The following is a 17990-nucleotide window of genomic DNA, read 5'->3' as shown; positions in this document are numbered from 1 at the left end:
CAGCATAAAGAGTGAGGCAGAGTTGGAGGAGGACAAAGAGATGCTGGAACGCCTTTCTTTTCAGCATTGCCATGGCTACCTTCCAAAAAATCTCAAGAAAACATTGCTACAGTTTAAATCCAGCTAGCTTTCTAAATCTAACTCTGGCTGTTGATCTGTGTGAAATTGGATAGATTTGTCATGTTTGTAACTCGTTAAGGGATTCCAGTGTTTGGGGGGTTATTTACTTTGCTGGAGTTATTCAGTACACGTTACGGCTTATTCTTGTAACCCAGGATGCCAGATTGCTTTGAATCCAATAAATAGGGGAATCATTTCTAAAGGATGACATTTTGCACCTTTTCTATTCCCTCCTCAAAAGCTCATATTGCATTAAATGTTTAATTAAACTATAAAATCAACCCCTGCCATATAACCATGCATATGATAATAAGGGGGCATTATTTAAGCTTGTTAAACTCTGAGGTGGAGAAGTTAGTTTGCTGCCTAATTACTTATAAATACAGGAATACAAGAAGAAATAAATCGTTTATATAAGTATATTGTAAATAGGCTTGCTTGGCTTCATTTTTTGTAAGTTTCTAATATGTGTTTTTTTTTCTTTGCAGGTGAAAAACAGATCCCTTCCTACTCTGTTCTTGATTCCCCTCAAGGCCCCGGGGTAAGACGCCTTATCACCCTTATTTTCAAGTCTGATAGTTTGAGACTACCTGAAATTCTTTTTCTTCTTTTTAAAAGAAATACATTTTTTTTTTTTTTTTTGCTTGAACTTTTCACCTCCTCTTACATTCCAATCATAAATTCATCTTTATTTTATTGGGATATTATGTAATAGAGACACAGATATTAGTTGATTAACACATGATTTCAAATTTTCTTTGACAAACAGAAATGTATGTCATGCACCTGTGTTCAGTCCCATCCAGCCCAAAGGTTTTGTAAAGAGGTCACTTTATTATTAGTTAGATTCCACAAGTGTGTAATTTAATGTCTCTAATCATCCCTTTGTCATGAAGACAATGAAGTACAGCAAGGGGTACCAGGAAAAAAAAACAACCCAAGAATAACACAATTTAAAGCTTTGGACTTTTCATGAAGTTCTGCTCAGTCCTTTGTCCAAAAATTATTAGTATACTACAACTGCATAATTCACCAAAACAGCATTTTTTTTAAAGCAGTGAAAAGCGAAACATGTAAACCGTGTCCCGTGTACATTGAATGAGCTGCAGAGAACAACTGCTCAGGTGCAAGAATCCATTAACAGACCCTATGTAAGTTATTCATATCAGAAATTTGGCATCTATCACTGCAAAAAATATAATCTAAATTAGTCATGTTTTCTTGAAATAAGTGCATTTTTTCTTGAATTGAGGAGGTAAGTGAGACACTTTGCCAATGGACTAAGACCAGTTGCCTTTGAAATAAGAAAAAAAACAATTGCCTTGTCTTATTTCAAGTTCTTATAACCTTATTATGTAATTTTAAGAGTAAATATACTAATTACAATGGAAAATCATTTAACTACTCAAATTAAGGGTAAATACACTTAATTTAAGAAAATTTTATTTCTTTCTATATGGTTTTGCAGCTGCCTTATTTATAGCTTTCCACCATCAAGGAAATGTGTTTCTGTATCAGAGAGGAAAACTGGTCAGAGTTAATAAAAAGATTTCTAAAGCTAAATGCTGGGAAATCCTTATGGGAAATAAGTTTAATGACAGGTGACACGTCTCTGTGAAAAAAATCCAGAACTGAATAGAAATCTTTATTCTAGGAGATAAAATGTATGTTTTTCTGACACAGTCCATCCTGTCTGATAGAGATAGAGACATTTCTCGAAGAAATATGATAAAATCTTACATTTCTAAATATGCAAACCCGGTAAAGATTTTCCTGCAAAAATTGCAAAAGTTCACTCTACAAAGGGACTGAACCAGATGCACACCAAACAGCTCTCCTTACACTGAAATACAATACTTTTACTTTGTGGTCAATCCAAATACAATATATTGAAGTTTTTGGCAAACAAACTTTGAGGTATATAAACACTTTTATAGGGAAAGCTAGTTTTACAAAATATTATTTGTTGTAGGTTGATTGATAGATCTGTCAGCAACATATGCAATGACTGCTGTAATACTGTTATTATTATTTGCTCTTATGCTAAGTAATTTAAATATGTTTTATTCCTAAATAAGGACACTTTATAGTTATTAATTTTGAAATAATAATACATCTAACTCATTTCAGAAATTAGAAATTTTTTTTATTTATTGCTTCCCTAAGTAAAAAGACAAAAACTTTGCTCTTTTTTTCAATTTTTATTGAAGCATGAACAAAACATACAGAAGTTTGACTTTGAATCCCAAACAGGTAACAGTTGTTTTTTTTGGCAGTGTTACTTCTCCTCTCATGGCACATGTATATCCGCATCATAAGAAAAATATGTGACACCTTAGAGGATTCATTTGTTGAGTAAATTAACTAATAGGTTTCATGCATATCATGGTAGAAATATAAATATATTTATTCAATAGGGAATCGTTTACTTCTAAATAGGCCACTCTTTAATTCTCCTGAGCTGCATGATGTTTTTGATGATAAATACCTGAACACTTAAGTTATTTAGAAAAAGAAATATCTCTGGATTGAAACCAAAGACCTAATAGGAAAACAAATATAAGAGATAAATGTATACATGTGCTGACGTGTGTCTTGCTTAGAGGGTTTTTGTTGTCTTAGCACCTTAAAAAAGATCAATATTTTTTTCTAAGTTGAAATGAAAGGTGATTTTAATGCTAGCCCATTCTTTCTGTGTCCACCTAAGGTGACCTTGTGATTTATAACTAGAGCTTCCGCTGCTCATAGTTGATGCATCGGTTCCTCTTTGTGCAATACAGGTTCAGGGGGTAACTTTAGAGCCAGCTATAGACTTTGTTGACCTTAAGTCACACAACCTGGAGGTTCTCCTGAGCCTATGTGGCTTTATTGGTCATAGCAGTATGACAGTTTCTCATGAAGATGTAACGGAAGGCCTGAAGGTCATCCACAATATCCAGAGGTTCCGGAATCGGCCTTTATTAGCTAGTATTTCCCCAGACGTCCTGCTCTCCTTTCCCAATATTATCTGTTACAGATAAAATGTATAGAAACTTTCCCTTAGAAAAAAGTATTTTATTCATGTATACTAAAAGTGCACTAATTTCATACTTACAATCAGGCAGTGCACTTAGTTTACTTATTCTAAACTATATTTCATTTACTTAACAATAGTATAGTCAAGTGTACTTGACTATACTATTGTTTACTTTATTGTTTATTAAAGTATACTTTAGTAAACTTAAAAATGTCCCAATTTAGTTCGAAGAAGTATTACTTTAGTAATACCTCAAGTACACTAAAAGTACATTGTTCGGTATACTTTCTAAACTTGTACTTAAGTATTCTTAATAGAATTTACTTCAAGCATACTACTTTTTGCTACACACATGCTGCCATTCTGGTAACTTTAGCAGTTCAATTTAAGGGGGCTCAAATAAACAGATGAAGGAAAGAAGGTCTTTTGTCTGAAATTTGACTTTCAGATTTTCTAGTTTCTCTAACCTAAAATAAAGTGTCTTATAGATCATTATGCATCTTTATATTCCTCAGAACTTGAGGGAACCGCATCACAGTATAGAACATTGATCATCTCTATCTAACCTCATCTTAACATCTTCCTCAGGCACCTTCCTCTTTTCTGAAAATACCCTCAAATGTAACCAGAAAGATATAATGGTAACATCACCAGACATTAAGCTATGTCGGGTAGTTTAAAACATGAACAACAAACTTTACTAATCGATTGTTTTAAGATAATTACTTCTTGATGGTGGTTAGATTGTCATGTTGTCCCCAAATAAAACAGATCAAGTATATATACTGTGATAACGTTTGCAGAAAAGGTTTATTGGCTTCAGTTTTTCCAACATTGTAAGTAAATGGTAAAATTAAGCACAGACTTGTTTACAATTGTTTTTGTCCTCCTTTCTTATGTATTTGCCACTTTTATAAGCTCTTAGAATAATGTTCCTCTTCTCTTAAAATATCCAGCAGAGCTTTGCAGGAAAAAACTCAGAAGTCACACAGCAAAGAGGGAAATAATGGAAGTGTGTGGGCGCGTGTGTGTTGGAAGTGATATTCCTGATGAAAGACAGCAAAAAGTCTGTTTGTGTCAGTCACAGAACACTTGAGTCACCTCGGAAACCTTGCAAGGAGGGGAATTACTGATGAAGATAATCACGCCTAGTTGCATCCAATCAGATAAAATGTCACATTACCATCTGTTTATGTCAGAGGCTTCCCACAGGCTGCTAATATAGTACTGATCAATCCCTCTTTTACTTTGTAATATATTTAATTGTTCCCTGATTAGACTTCCACGTCATAGATTGTGAGTGAGAAAGGCTTATACGCATTTCAGAGCAGGAAAGTTACACCAGACATATGTGCTGAACATATGTGCTGCTGATTGTGTATATTGTGTGTCCTGGCTGAGCTGAGCTGGACTGAGCTGAGCTGCAGGGCGTAACCATCATCCTTCAGCCTGAGTGGAAGTGCCAATGGGGACTGGGAGTGGTGATAAATGGTGCTCTCTCCACGAGGATGAAGCTGAGGACACATACAGGCGTGCACACAGTAACATATTTGAGTCCAAGGAAAGGAGGGAGAGGAGATATCAGCTCTGTTTCAATGCCGGCTCCCTGGGCACAAAGTGGGTCGGTTTGTCGACTCGTTTTAAATTGAGCTATCAGGGGCTTTGAGCTACAGGAGCGCTGCGCCCCTGAACTCTACAAATCAACCTTATTTTGATTAAGCTGGCAGGGCGGTAGGATCATAGAAGTGGGCAGCTCCCAGTAGCGGAGAACAGACGTCTGTGGTCGCACTGGGCAGCTCTTTGGGGACAGCATTAAGAGAAGGTGCTTAACTAAATATACTCTTTTACACATCACTCTCAAGAGGATCTAATTTTTCACACTTAATTCCCGACGAATCCTTTTCCAATGTACTGGCTTAAATGGTATGTGAGAAAAAACGTTTTTTTCTTTCTAATTCTTTCATCCCATTCTGGTTTTTCCCTCTGCATCTAACAGGATCCTTTGCAGTACAGCACATTTTCAGCGTTTAGGGTTAAAGTTCAGCTGCTATTTCCCAAAAGAAGCAATTAAGTTTGCTTCAGAAGGAAATCTCACGTCATGAAAGACAAAGACATGGTGGATTTAATAAGCTGTTAATAATACAAATTTCTGGGGGGGGGGAGAAAAAGAATTAGAGAATATACTTCTGCCAATTTCAGAGACAATTTCTGGATAATCACACGCTGAATTTAAAAACAGCATCATTAGCAGCCAGTCATACAAAGCGTTAGCAGACCTTCAGCTCTAACAGGTTAAAGTAGGTTGGGATGAAAGTTTCCTTGACTGTCATTTAAAGTCCTATTCTGCTTTTTTTCAGTTGCGTTATTATTTTTTTTTTCAGCATCACCATTTTAATTATTTTAACTCAGTTTTTCCTTTCATCTTTCTTTAGAGAATCAAAAAACAGTTTTATAACTGATCTCACACACTGCAAAAAATGTAAATCTAAGAGCGTTTTCTGTTCAATTGAGGAGGTAAGTGAGAGACTTTGCCAATGCAACAAGACAACTTACATTTAAAATAAGCATTGTCTCTTATTCAAGTGCATAATATCTATATATCTTATTCTAAGGATAAAAAGGTTAATTCCATTGGCATTTTATCTTATTTTCTTACTCAAATGAAGGTTAAATACACTTATTTTAAGAATTTTTTTACTCATTTTCAGAATGTTTTAGCAGTGCAGGTACGGATTACACTGCAAAAATGATCTCAAAAGTAGTAAAAATGTCTTAAATTAAGGGTATTTACCCTTAACTTGAGCAGGTAAATAAGATGATTTGCCAATGGAATGAGTATTTTTACTCTTAAAATAAGGTATCTAGATATTATGCACTTGAAATAAGACAATGCAATTGTTTTTTTCTTATTTTAAGTGTAAATTGTCTTATTCCATTGGCAAAGTGTCTCACTTAAATACTTAATTCAAGAAAAAATGCACTTATTTTAAGAAAAAATGACTTATTTAGATTTAATCTTTTGCAGTGTATCAAACATCTTGCTAAATAAGAATATTTTCTTTTTTGCATGATAGGCTTTTCAAAAACATCTCTCCATACTAATGGAATTTAGAGTTAAATGTGAAAAGAAGCAACTGTTTTGCAACTACTTTGTCGTATTAGAAAGATATTTAAGGATATTGAGCTTTTCAGCTTTCAGCCAATTTGAAACATCACAATCCTTTCACCTTAAATCTTTTGAATATGGACATTTATGAGTGGATAGGGATGTGAAGCAGCAATCATTCGTGCCTCCATTGCTTAATATAATAGACGGTTTATTTTGTTGGCCTTCCAGAACCTCTGAGCAATGCTGTTGATCACCAGTTTTCCTCTAGTCTTTAAAAAAGGTCTAACGTGGAAAGGGCATTACAAAAGTGATCCCCCTTTTATAACACTCCCCACCTTCCCTTTCAAAGTGGATGTCAAACTCTGATTAATCTGTAGCGTCCTGCTCTGAAATGGCTCTGCAAACAAGCTGCAGGCCCCACGTCTGTTTGCTGGGATTGTTGGGCCTGATGACTCTCTTCTTGCTTGCATAAATTATTGATCCTTGATGCTCTCCATTTGCCACAGCGCACTGCGCTAAAGATTTGCTGTTATTTATAGGCTGCGTTTAGAATGGCAGATCCGTTTGTTTGCCCCTGTCGATGATTGTTTCTCTCATGAGTTCTAACATTGGGCAGCGATCATGCTTCAGGGTCGCATTCATGTTCTGCCAAACCAGGTCTTGTAGTCAGTGGGCTGAAGGTGAAGCCGTGTTCTGCTTCGTTACTTGGCAATGGGCTTGTTTGGGAACTGGCACTGGCTCCATGCAGCCTAATTTCAGCTCATCTCTTTCGCAGAGAAGGGCTGTGCTGCTTTTGTTCTTTTAATACATAAAAATGAGTAGCTGTGCTGTTTGCTGTGCTTTTTATGCAAATTTGACTCCTTTCCTGTCTTTATCTCGTAGTCTAAAAGAGTTGGAATCATAGTTTTCAGGTGTATTTCATTTCTACAGGTACAATGTAATATTAAAGAGAACAACGACTAAACTGGATAAATAAAATAAACTTTTACGTCAGCCAAAGATTTTTTTTTTGTCTACTTTTGAGAGTTGTATATCATATTTACACCATTCTTACTCATAAATGAAGTATAAATCTTATTTTATATTATTTTTTCCATCAGCTATAAAAATAAACTTTTTTGTTGAGTTGCCTTGAATTCCTTATATTACAGCCCGAAATCTGTGTCTGTATTCCATTAAGGATCCATGTGATATGTGGGAAAAACTAAGAAGTATGAAATAAAATGTAGTAGAATTTTAAATAAACGATTTGAATAAAAAATTATTGAATAAAAATGAGTCTAAATTCACCCCCCTGGGTCAGTACTTCATAGGGTCAGCTTTGTATGTCTAAACTAAATGTTCTTCCAGGCTTTTTTCATGGAATAGCTCAAGCTCAGTCAGATCAGATAGAAAACATCTGCCAGCATGCTTTTAATTTAGTCCTACAAAATGATTCCTAACCAGATTTAGCTCTTAAAGGTGGACCTTTGCCTTAATTGCCTTTTAATGCCACTAGTAACTGTTCTTCCAGAGTATCTCCACAGCCTGATGCAGCCACCACCATGCGTTACACCATGTGTAATTTGCTGCGCACACAGTTTTCACATACAGTCCATGTGCCACTAGCCTCGTGAGACCATCCTGATCTCGCGAGCTTTCAAGGTTTCACTCGCAGATCAGTCTGGCTACTCTTCGTTAAAGAAAATTTGGAGCAGTTCACCAAACGAACGTCCAATCAGCGTTGGCTTTGAGGCGTGTTGAGGTGTGACGCAACGAGAAGCGCGACAGCTCAGTCTAAAGAACATGGCGGCTTCAGCCGATGAAACTAGCGTTAGCGTGGCTATTGAGCAAGTTTTATCAGAATTACAGAGTATTTCTTCACTGAAAGAAGAGCATAACACTGCTCTGGAGGCTTTTCTCAGAGGAAAAGATGTTTTTGCTCTTCTCCCGACTGGTTTTGGAAAGAGTTTGATCTATCAATTGGCTTGTGCCTGGCTTGTGGTTGTGTTTTTGTCGTCGCTCTGTTAGTACGTCATAAGCTTCGTTGATCTGATTGGTTCATTTGGCCCGTCTATCACCAACATAGGCCAATCAGCTAACCAGTATTTTCGCCCCTTCCCAAAATTACTTCAACGGAAGGTTTCCAGATGGATATGCGGAGCAAATCCATCTGGCGGAGTCAGGTTAATGTGCCACAGCCTTTGTGTCTGAATGGGCCGCTACATAACTTTCCAAAACCTTTTATGGCTTTTATTTAGATAATAATGTTCTTCAGACCACTGTTCTGGGGTTAAAGATTTTACTGTGTAAATGTAATAATGGCCTGACTCTCTGATTAATGCTTTCCTTGACCTGTCTGTCAGTTTAGCTGGATGCTTCCAATTAAAGGTGATGGATTGAACAATGCTCCACAGCTTTCTGACCTGTCTGCTATTTTCCTTCATCTTCATGATGCTGTTTGTTCTCAAATGCCATTTGAGGCCTTCACAGAACAACCCCCCCCCGTATATCTGTTTATTTCACATATCCATTAACCAATATTTCTTGTTGATCTATCACATCAGTACCCAAATAGTATGACTAAATAAGAAAATTTGCAATTCCTACATTTTTTAACCTATTTTACTTTATTGTAAAGTAGCCTATAGTTCAAACTTTTCTATTTTAAACAGTGAACATTTTATTAAAAACTTAAAAAGCATGATTTATTTTAAGTGTGTTTAAAGTGTGATCAATACAACTAGGATAAAAGCATGGTACAGAGCTATGATAGTAACCATCATGTTGTTTTAAATTAGGTTTTCTGTTTGCTAAATATATTGAAGGTGAATTTTAAAATAAAAAACTAAATACAGCTTATTTCAATGCGTTTTAACTTTAGACAAGTTTAGAAGAAAATAATTTAGAATCCACCTAATTTATGATTATATTTAGTTGTTCTATTTTGTTTAGCACATTACATTTTCAGTAAATCATTGTTTAGAGAAAGTAGCCTGGCAAAGGAGCCCAACGTTTTCTTCTTTTATTAATTTCACCATACCCCCCATCCCGTCCGTGCATTATTCTGCGGGTGATAGCGGAGGAAACTCCCTTCTTACAGGAAGAGACCTCAAGAAAAAACAGACTCAGGAAGGGCGGCCATCTGCCTGGAGTGGTGGGTGGTTAGAAAACAGAAAAGAACACAAACAAACATTAAAAGAGTTTGCCAGAAAAAATATGCTCAACGAGAATAGAAATTGTGGCTGTTGCCTAATGATACAGATGATGGTATGTTTCTTACTGTGGTTTTTAATGCTCCTATCATTAAACCGGCACGTTTTCTGGACTTTGTTTGCTGCAGCTGGAGATACTGTGACATTTCACTCACTTTAGCAAGATAGCACGTTTTTCTCTCCTCACACTCTCATACGCAAGTTTTACCCCCATGGTTCACACTATAACATGATACTACGTCACAATAACACTCTTTTTTCTTTTTTATTGTTTTTTGTCTTTGATTCTGAGAAGATCCCTCTTGTAATTGGTTTGTCTTTCTCTAGGATCCCTTGTTAAAACCCTGACTTCATGTTCCGCTCATCTCTGACTTCCTCTTATGCAGATGTTCTGGGAAGAATGAAAAGAAAAAATAAATGAGGTGGTTTATGACAAACATCTTAGGCAGAGGAAGTCATGATGCTACAGCTGGAACATTAGAGAGCTACAAACTAATTCTGAGAGCTTCTCAGTTTATGGCTTAACATCCTCTCCAAATAAGCAATTATCGCTGTTTTTTCCAATATTCTCCTCAGCAGGCCCGGTAGTACTTTAAAACTTTCAGTTTCTCTAACTTCGTGCCACTCAATGTGTTCCACTTCTCATAGGTTTAAACCTATAAGAAAATGTTAATCATTAAAAGCCCAAATCCAATAGCCTTCCTTCTCCCCCTGTCCTGTCCTGCACCAATGCTGACCATGTAGCAGTTCCCCCAGGTGAAAAATGAAACCAGTATAAAAATGCCACAAGCTGCTGTTTCTTAAATGGGCATTTGAGGAAGGCTGAGAACTCCCCTTCCACATTAAAAATCAACAATGTTACTGCAGAGATAAACATGTTTCCACACTAGTGAAATTAATCACTGTTACGAGCAGTTCAGGACTGAGCGACAGCTGAGTTGTAAAGCCTGCTGCAAAACCCAGACTGGTGCAGTTGGTTAACATAAAGATATTATTTCATGTAGAATTCTGGATATTTTATCACGGATGTTTCACCATTATTCACCTCATTCACTGCATGTCTCACAGGTAATATTTCTCTCTTTTTTAAAAGTTTGCTTCTTCTTGGTGGTTGCTCTATTCCAAGTCATTTGTAAATCACATGTTTATGACTGAAAATCAAAAGCTGATGACTTGACTTAAGATTTCCTTGCCCTAACTTGGTACTTTAACCTCGGCTTTAGTAAGAAGACAGGCTTAAATGTGACTTCCAAAGCAATGACTTAGTCTGACCTCTGCTGAGAGCTTTTTTCACATATATTTCCTTCCATTTAACTCTTATACATACAGTAACACACTACAGAGAAGTCTTGCCACTGCTTTTTTGGCTCCTATAGTTTCAATTTTGGCAGTTGTTTTTGACTGTCAGCATTTATTTTCCAAGCTCAGCCTTAAATAAACACCTTAGAGCTGTAGATGTTGGCATATTTACACCCATCTTAGTTCCGGTCTGTCTCAGGGGGGGTTTCAATTTGAAAGCTCAACATTTGAGTAGCATATTTAAAGTATTTAGATACCCTTTATTAATATTTAAAAAGAGTCTGACAGGTTTTTACCAATTATGCCATAAGTTAGCGGAGAGAAACCATATTTTGCCTCTTTTGCGACTATCTGTGTGTTGAAAGCTTCTGTTTCATCTGAAAAGGAATTTTATAATTAAGCTTAAACCTGTTTCTCTATTGGTAAATTATTTATCGAGTCAAGATTATTTTTCTTTTCACCACAATTACTTTTTTAGAATTTGAAATAAGAAATTCAGCTTTCAGAAGGTAATGAAACACTGAAAAAAGAGAATCATATTTTTGAAGAAAAATAAGACCTATTAACATTTTATTAGCAAATGGCTTTTTTTAAGCCTATTGTACTGGTTTTTTGAAAGTTTATCTTAGGTGATGAGCTCCAGCTATTTAAGATTGGAAGACCTCTTGGCATTACTTTAATCTTTGAATATTGATGTTCAATATGTTGATATTGCTTCGAACCAGACGAGACCTTTTTGTAAAATTTGGAAGTTATTCAAACCTAAATCTATATAAATAACTTGTGAAAGAGGTGTTTCTTGAACAGTGCAATATAAGAACCTTGCCTACCAAGCTGGACATTTCCACAGGCACCATTTAGAATCTGTTAGCAACAGGAATTGGCTCTGCTTGCTTGCTCTGCCTCTTATGGGCTGAGTGCAGCGTTGAGCTGTGGCATAAGGTTGAATGGCAAAGTTCTGAGCTCAGCCTGTTTGCCCTGACAGCCAAGCAGATCATCTGCTCACATTCTGGCTTCACATTATCTTCATGTCGCTGTGTGTGCATATGTGTGTGCATGAGATCCTCTCATCCTTGGTCTGTCTTGTGTCTTTCACACCCTCAATGTGCAGAGCGTGATGACTCACATGCATGTGTGTGTAAAATGTGATTTGGCCCAGCAGTACTTGCAGGGCCTGACTTCTGACATTCCCCTGGCCTTCACACTTTCGGTATTTTGAGATGTGTGGTTGTTTTGACCATCATCCCAGCAACCAAAACAGCTCATTTTAGATCTGTGCCCACACAGCTGTGAAGCATGGAATGAAAGGCGGTTAAAAACGCTAATTCTCTAAAATAAGAAGAGAATCCAAACAGATGGATAAATGTTTTCATGCAATCAAATACTAAATGTGACGATATAAAACATTGTTTTCTCAATGATATCTAATTTTTCACAGATGTTCTAGTGCATTGTAGATTTAGTAATTTGTTTTTTTCTTTAATTGCTGTTTTCCGTTTCTTTGGCTTTGATATTTTGCTGCTTCATTTTCATTAACCCTTGTTTACATTCATCGTTTCAGCACTGAATCGGTTACAGCAAAATATGAATATTGTATAACCATACCACTTGGTTATGACTTTAATGGAATAAAATCTATGCATGTACGTTACCCATTAATATCCAAGCTATAAAGTCTACATTCAAGGTAGACTTCATGGTCCGTTGGCTTAGATTTGGCATGAGGTCCCCATATATACAGCTACAAACATAATGTCTATTCATTACAACACTGCATAGATTCTAAATCTTATATCTATATCACACTTCACATTTTATTCTCTTCTTTTTATTGTGATTTCCTTCAAAGATACTTGTATCCATATTGATATTGATCTATCTTTCCTGAAGTGAAAGGTGTAAAAGGTTGCATTTTCAGATTAAGAGCTTTACTGTTTCAGGTTTGTGCCTCGCATTTCTAAGCTCGCAAGAAGTGAAGAAACATTCAGCTTAATCTGGAGGTGGGAAAAGAATTGGAAATGATAAAAGCAAAAGTTATTGAGTAATAATGTGAGTAAATAATTGTGGAAGTGTGGCGTTCCCGTCATTCTTACGCTGGAGTGGGCAGCAGTTTTCAATAAAGATTCACCTTGTGTTAAATTACTTTGGTTTAAAATCTGTGTCTTGTTCTTTATGAAATGGACATTTTAATCTAAAAGTGTTGTTTTCAAAGACTAAAAATGACAAGAATTCAAATCTCTGTCGATATGTGGGAATACAAGGGGTCTATAACCTGTTGTTGACCCGTTGCTGCCTGCTTTTCTCTGTTTTGGTTAGAAGGACCGCTTGTATTGCCAGATCATCAATATTAGCATTGTTAGCTATCTATCAAAGGCTAACTTTCATTTTTAGTTTTGTTTCTTGTATATTCTTATATAAAACAGAAGCAAAGAAAATAGTCAAAATCTCTTGAACTATTAGAGCTACAGACTTCAATGTATTTCCTTGTGGATTTATTTTGTTTTCAAACCCATTTATTCAAAAAAAAAGTCACCTTTTTAGTTAATTTCCAGCAGCATATATTTAATTTTTTTGCTTACTTTAGGCTTTTAAACACCCTTTAGACAGAACTAAGGAACTTTAACATAAAACTGGTTCTATCGCTATTTATATATATATATTAAACTAAAATGTTGAAGGTATTTATTTCTAGAAATGCAATAAGAGTTTGGACTTCACAAATCAGCCTGTCCTCTGATGCCTCCGCATCCCTAATCCCCATTAAATAGCCTCATAGAAATTCTTAAAAGTAAAAATAAAGTTTAGATATTACATCAAATTACTTAAACTGTATTCAGTTACTTTTTAAAGTTGCACATCCATTAACTTCACAGACCTAAAAATACTCAGAATGATTCTTACTGTCTACACTTAGTGCATCAGCTTTATACCTGTGTTCCTAACTGCAATAAGAATAGTATTTTGTAATAAAAAAAAGTTATTTGTCATTAATATACATCTTAAATTCACATCATAATTGACTTAATATGTGAAAAAAGCGGTAAAACATTTCTACAAACCGAAACTTACAGAAAAGACATGCAGTGTCTGTTACTGTGTCATCTTTATTACAGAGGTCTTTTGAAAGTAGTCACTGTTTGAAAATCTATTTTACCAATGTACATCGGTGCTGTCATTTCAGACACCTGCTGTTTTAATAGACATCCCTGCCTTTTTCCATTCTGCCATGGAAAATTGGTTTAATTTAACTTCACACCTCACTTAGAAAGCATTTAAATTGGTTACCTTGCCGAGGAGTTGAAAGTATAGAGTCCAGCAGCTCTGAAACTTGCGTACTGCTATGGTTTGTTATTATTATTTTTCTAAGCATACCTTTTCTCAGCTTCAATTATTATGAGCTCAGGTTGTGCACTTCTTCAAATGGGTTGCCAGAAAGCTTGTCTTATTTTGCAGACAAACTTATGTCTGTGTGTTTACACTTAAAACTGATGATTGCATTAAATGTTGAAAATGTATTAATTGCACCATTATTGATTAAAGATAAACTAAATGATTCTTTAAACCTTGAACAGTCATTCAGAATAGAGGGAATGTGTGAAAACTGTCAAACCTAATGTGCTCTATAAGTACATCATCTTTATTGTTGACAATGGTTATGTTGCTAAGCACCAAGTTATAAAACAAAAGAGTTTCCCCTAAGCCAGGCCATGAAGAGAAGGTAAATCTGTAAAAGGGGCTTACTGTGATGCAGCATCTTATGTCTGCCCTGGAAGCTGTTCCTTTTAAATGTTAAATTTGGTCTGTGGAGCAGAGAATTCTTTTCTTACAAAGGTTAAGGTTTGTACTTTATTATAACTCTCCACAGACAATCTCAGTTTAATAGAGCATTTCACTTTTTGAGACAGGATGAAGGTAGGTCGATCTGTGGTCTATAGGTCTATAGGTAGATAGCACCTCGGTAGATACATTGACTTTATCTCCAGAACTCTGTTTGTCCTTCACTTGAAGCAACATTGCAGGCATAGAGCATTATTAAAGGTCTGTTGACACATGTTTTTAATTCCATAGTTATTTTGCTTAGTTATTTTACTGTGTCTTTTCATTAGTCTAAAGTGAAAATAATAAACAATTTTTCCCTCAGTGATTGAAAATGTAGTGGTTGAAACTCCACTTTTAACTGTGGCACACAAGTAGCCTGTTGTCTGTTAGACTACTAGCCCAGACCTTCAAGGAAAGTTTATTTACATAGTACGTGTCAATAGCAAGGCAATTGAAAGTGTTGTACATGATGGGGGAAAAAAAGGAAAATTACATTGCAGTGGCACAAATTTTAAAATAAAATGATATATTGAATTATATACAAATATATATATTTTAGATAGAATAGTCAAAAGCTACTCTAAAATAAATTACAACAACTTTGGGTTGCAGTGCCTTTAGTTTTCTGAGACTTTATTTCAGATTAGTGGAGCGTGAGTACTAAAAGCTGCTTCTCCTTGTTTGGTTCTGGTTTTGGATATGCAGAGTAGATTTGAGCCAGAAGACCTGAGATGTCTGCACAGTCGACAGACTGAAAATAAGTCTGTAAATTATTTTCGTGCTAAGCTATTTAGTGATTTGTAGATGAATACAAGTATTTGGGAACCATTGGAAGGACCACTGAGATGATGTGCTCCACTTTCTTAGATTTGGTGAGGAAGTGGGTAGCACTCGGGATCAGCTGATCAGATGCATTTGTTTGCTCTGCTTTTTAGACAGACCTGTGAAGTTAACATTACAGTAATCAATTCTCTGGTTCTACTGAAAATAAACTCATGAATACACATTTTTTCAAAGTTCTGCAAAGACATTTTAATGTATAGTTGTGTGTCATCTGCATAGTGATGGTAGTTAATTTTGTTGTTTATAAAGGTTGGAATGCATGGGAGCATGCAGATATGTAATAGGAGGAGCCCTATGATCGACCCTTGTTGAGCCCCATGTGCAATTTCTGTGTTTAAGTTAACCTACTGACAAAAAGCACAAAATTAAGTAGAATTTAAAACAGTCAAATGCTGTACCGTAAAGTTTTCAATGCACTTTAAAAATACTGTTTTATAAAAATAAAGCCAACAACACTTAGAGTTATAATCATGCTAAGAGTATGTAATATACTGTAATGCATAATCATTTGTTTATCAAATGTAACTGTATATATCATACAAAAATGTGTTTATTTTTAGGACTCTTCTGTCATAGTTAGTTGAGTTTAGTTTTTCTGAGTTTAAATAAGTCTTTATAAGTACAGAAGTTGATACTGTAGTTCTAAAGTCAAAAAGGGTTCCCTTTTTCAGTTTAGAACCTTGAAAAGATTTAATTCCACAAAACAATTTTAAATTTCTCAATCTGTTTATTGTCAGAGGGAGATCTAGATATCCCTCTTTACAATAATACTCAAAAGCTAATTCTACAGAACCACAAAAGGGTTCTTGGCTTCCATCCCTACATCAGGGTCAGGGTCTGCTCTGGACAGACCTCTTATTTCAAATTCTCTTAGTAAACCTCTAAAGCAGGGCCCTCTGGCTTGGGGAAGTTGTGGCCAACCATTTGAAGATTTAAAAAAGGAGAACATGGTCCATGGTTGGCAGAGATGGGAAGTAACGAAGTACAAATACTTTGTTACTGTACTCAAGTAGATTTTTCTGATATTTTTACTTTACTTTACTACTTTTTTTTATGGCGACTTTTTACTTCTACTCCTTACATTTTTACACAAATATCTGTACTTTCTACTCCTTACATTTAAAAAAAGTGGCTCGTTACTTTAGTTTTGATCATTTCAATGGAGTTACCGTTATTATTTTTCACGTCATCAATGCCAAATTCAATCTAATTGGATAGGAATCTACGTTGCATTTGACGCACCACTACAAGATGAATCGACATGTTCGGCGGTATTCATTGGCGGCAAATCATTGCAGCTTGGTGGCGGTGGCGTTAGCATAGTAGCATGGACAACGAGATGATTGAAACACAACGGAGATCTAGTCCTATTGGCAGACAATCATTTAAAATGTAGGCAACGGCATGAAAAAAGTGGTTTCTACTTTTACTTTTATACTTTAAGTAAATTTACAAGCCTGTACTTTGTTACTTTTACTTGAGTAAAGAAGTTTAATCAGTACTTCCACTTTTACCAGAGTATTTTTTAACACAAGTATCTGTACTTTTACTCAAGTACGGAAATTGAGTACTTTTGCCATCTCTGATGGTTGGCTGTTAGGTTTTAGGAACCCACAGTACTTTTAGGAAGTGGAGAATAAACTTTGAGGATTTCTTTAATTAAGTCACTATTTTCTTAGTTGGGAAGGCAAAGCCTAAGAGCTCTAACTCCATCATCATGGCAGATATTACTAAGAAAATGCCCCTGGTGGCTGGGCAGAAGTAGTGGCTTAGTTTGAGAGGGAACTACAAACCCAGATGATGGATATTGTTGGCGAAGGATGAGTATGTTTAGGATTACCTTAATAGGAGGCAATCTAAGGATGCAGGAGAAGGTGGGTCCATCATCATGCACCATGAAATCACTGAAGCAGTTAAAAAGCTGCCTGGCAGTGGGGCATCAGCTCTGGAAGAGAATTCGCTAAAGGCACTGAAATGCTATTGGCGTAGTTGACAGACAAGGCATCTTAGTGTTGCAAATCAGGTTAGTGGCAGGGCCTGTGACGTGTCATATGGGGTAGTATTTTCCCGAAGTGTTGTATCTGTTGAGGGATCAGACTTCCTACCGCCCCCAAAAAGAGTTTACTGTAGTTTAGTTTGAAATTAACTGTTGAACAGCTCTTAACCATTGCAGAGTGGTTAACGGGCCAAAGATGTTTGAATGTCCAGGCAGCCTTATGACTTTGCAGCTCAGTAAACGTTTAGGCAGAATCCTTATAGATGCCTTTCACCTCATGTCTGGCCTCAGTGTTCCTCAGGGCAGAACCTGGACAAGCATGAGGAGTGTGAAGCAGATGGATTGAGACTCAGTTCCTCTGGATATGTGGCTAAACAAAAAAAGAAAGGTTAATTACTTTAATAAAAAGAAAAACATTACGTTGATTTAATTACATTTACTGCCATCTCTCCTTTTTGTTCGGTATTTATTTGAAAACTTCATCAGTGAGGTTTTCAAGTTCCTCAGTGAGGAATAAAAAGTCTGTAATATACATATAAAAAATAGTTTAAAGTCTCTTCTTTTTCTTGATTAAGAAGTACTTCTCAACCTCTT

The 17990-nt window shown here is 35.9% G+C and overlaps 1 protein-coding gene across 1 annotated transcript in view; it reads left to right on the top strand.

Annotated features, from left to right (window-relative positions):
- Nucleotides 1-17990, top strand: part of nphp4 (nephronophthisis 4) — a 259600-nt gene that overhangs the window by 155635 nt on the left and 85975 nt on the right. Inside the window, exon 11 of the mRNA XM_038267561.1 lies at nt 609-661. Within this exon, the coding sequence (XP_038123489.1) occupies nt 609-661 (53 nt within the window). The remainder of the gene's footprint in view (nt 1-608; nt 662-17990) is intronic.

This window comes from Cyprinodon tularosa, unplaced genomic scaffold (genome assembly GCF_016077235.1).
Source record: "Cyprinodon tularosa strain WSP-4 unplaced genomic scaffold, ASM1607723v1 ctg677, whole genome shotgun sequence".
NCBI classification, from domain to species: Eukaryota; Metazoa; Chordata; class Actinopteri; order Cyprinodontiformes; family Cyprinodontidae; genus Cyprinodon; species Cyprinodon tularosa.
The sequence above is the reverse complement of the archived record's forward strand: the minus strand, read 5'-3'. Positions and strand labels throughout refer to the sequence as shown.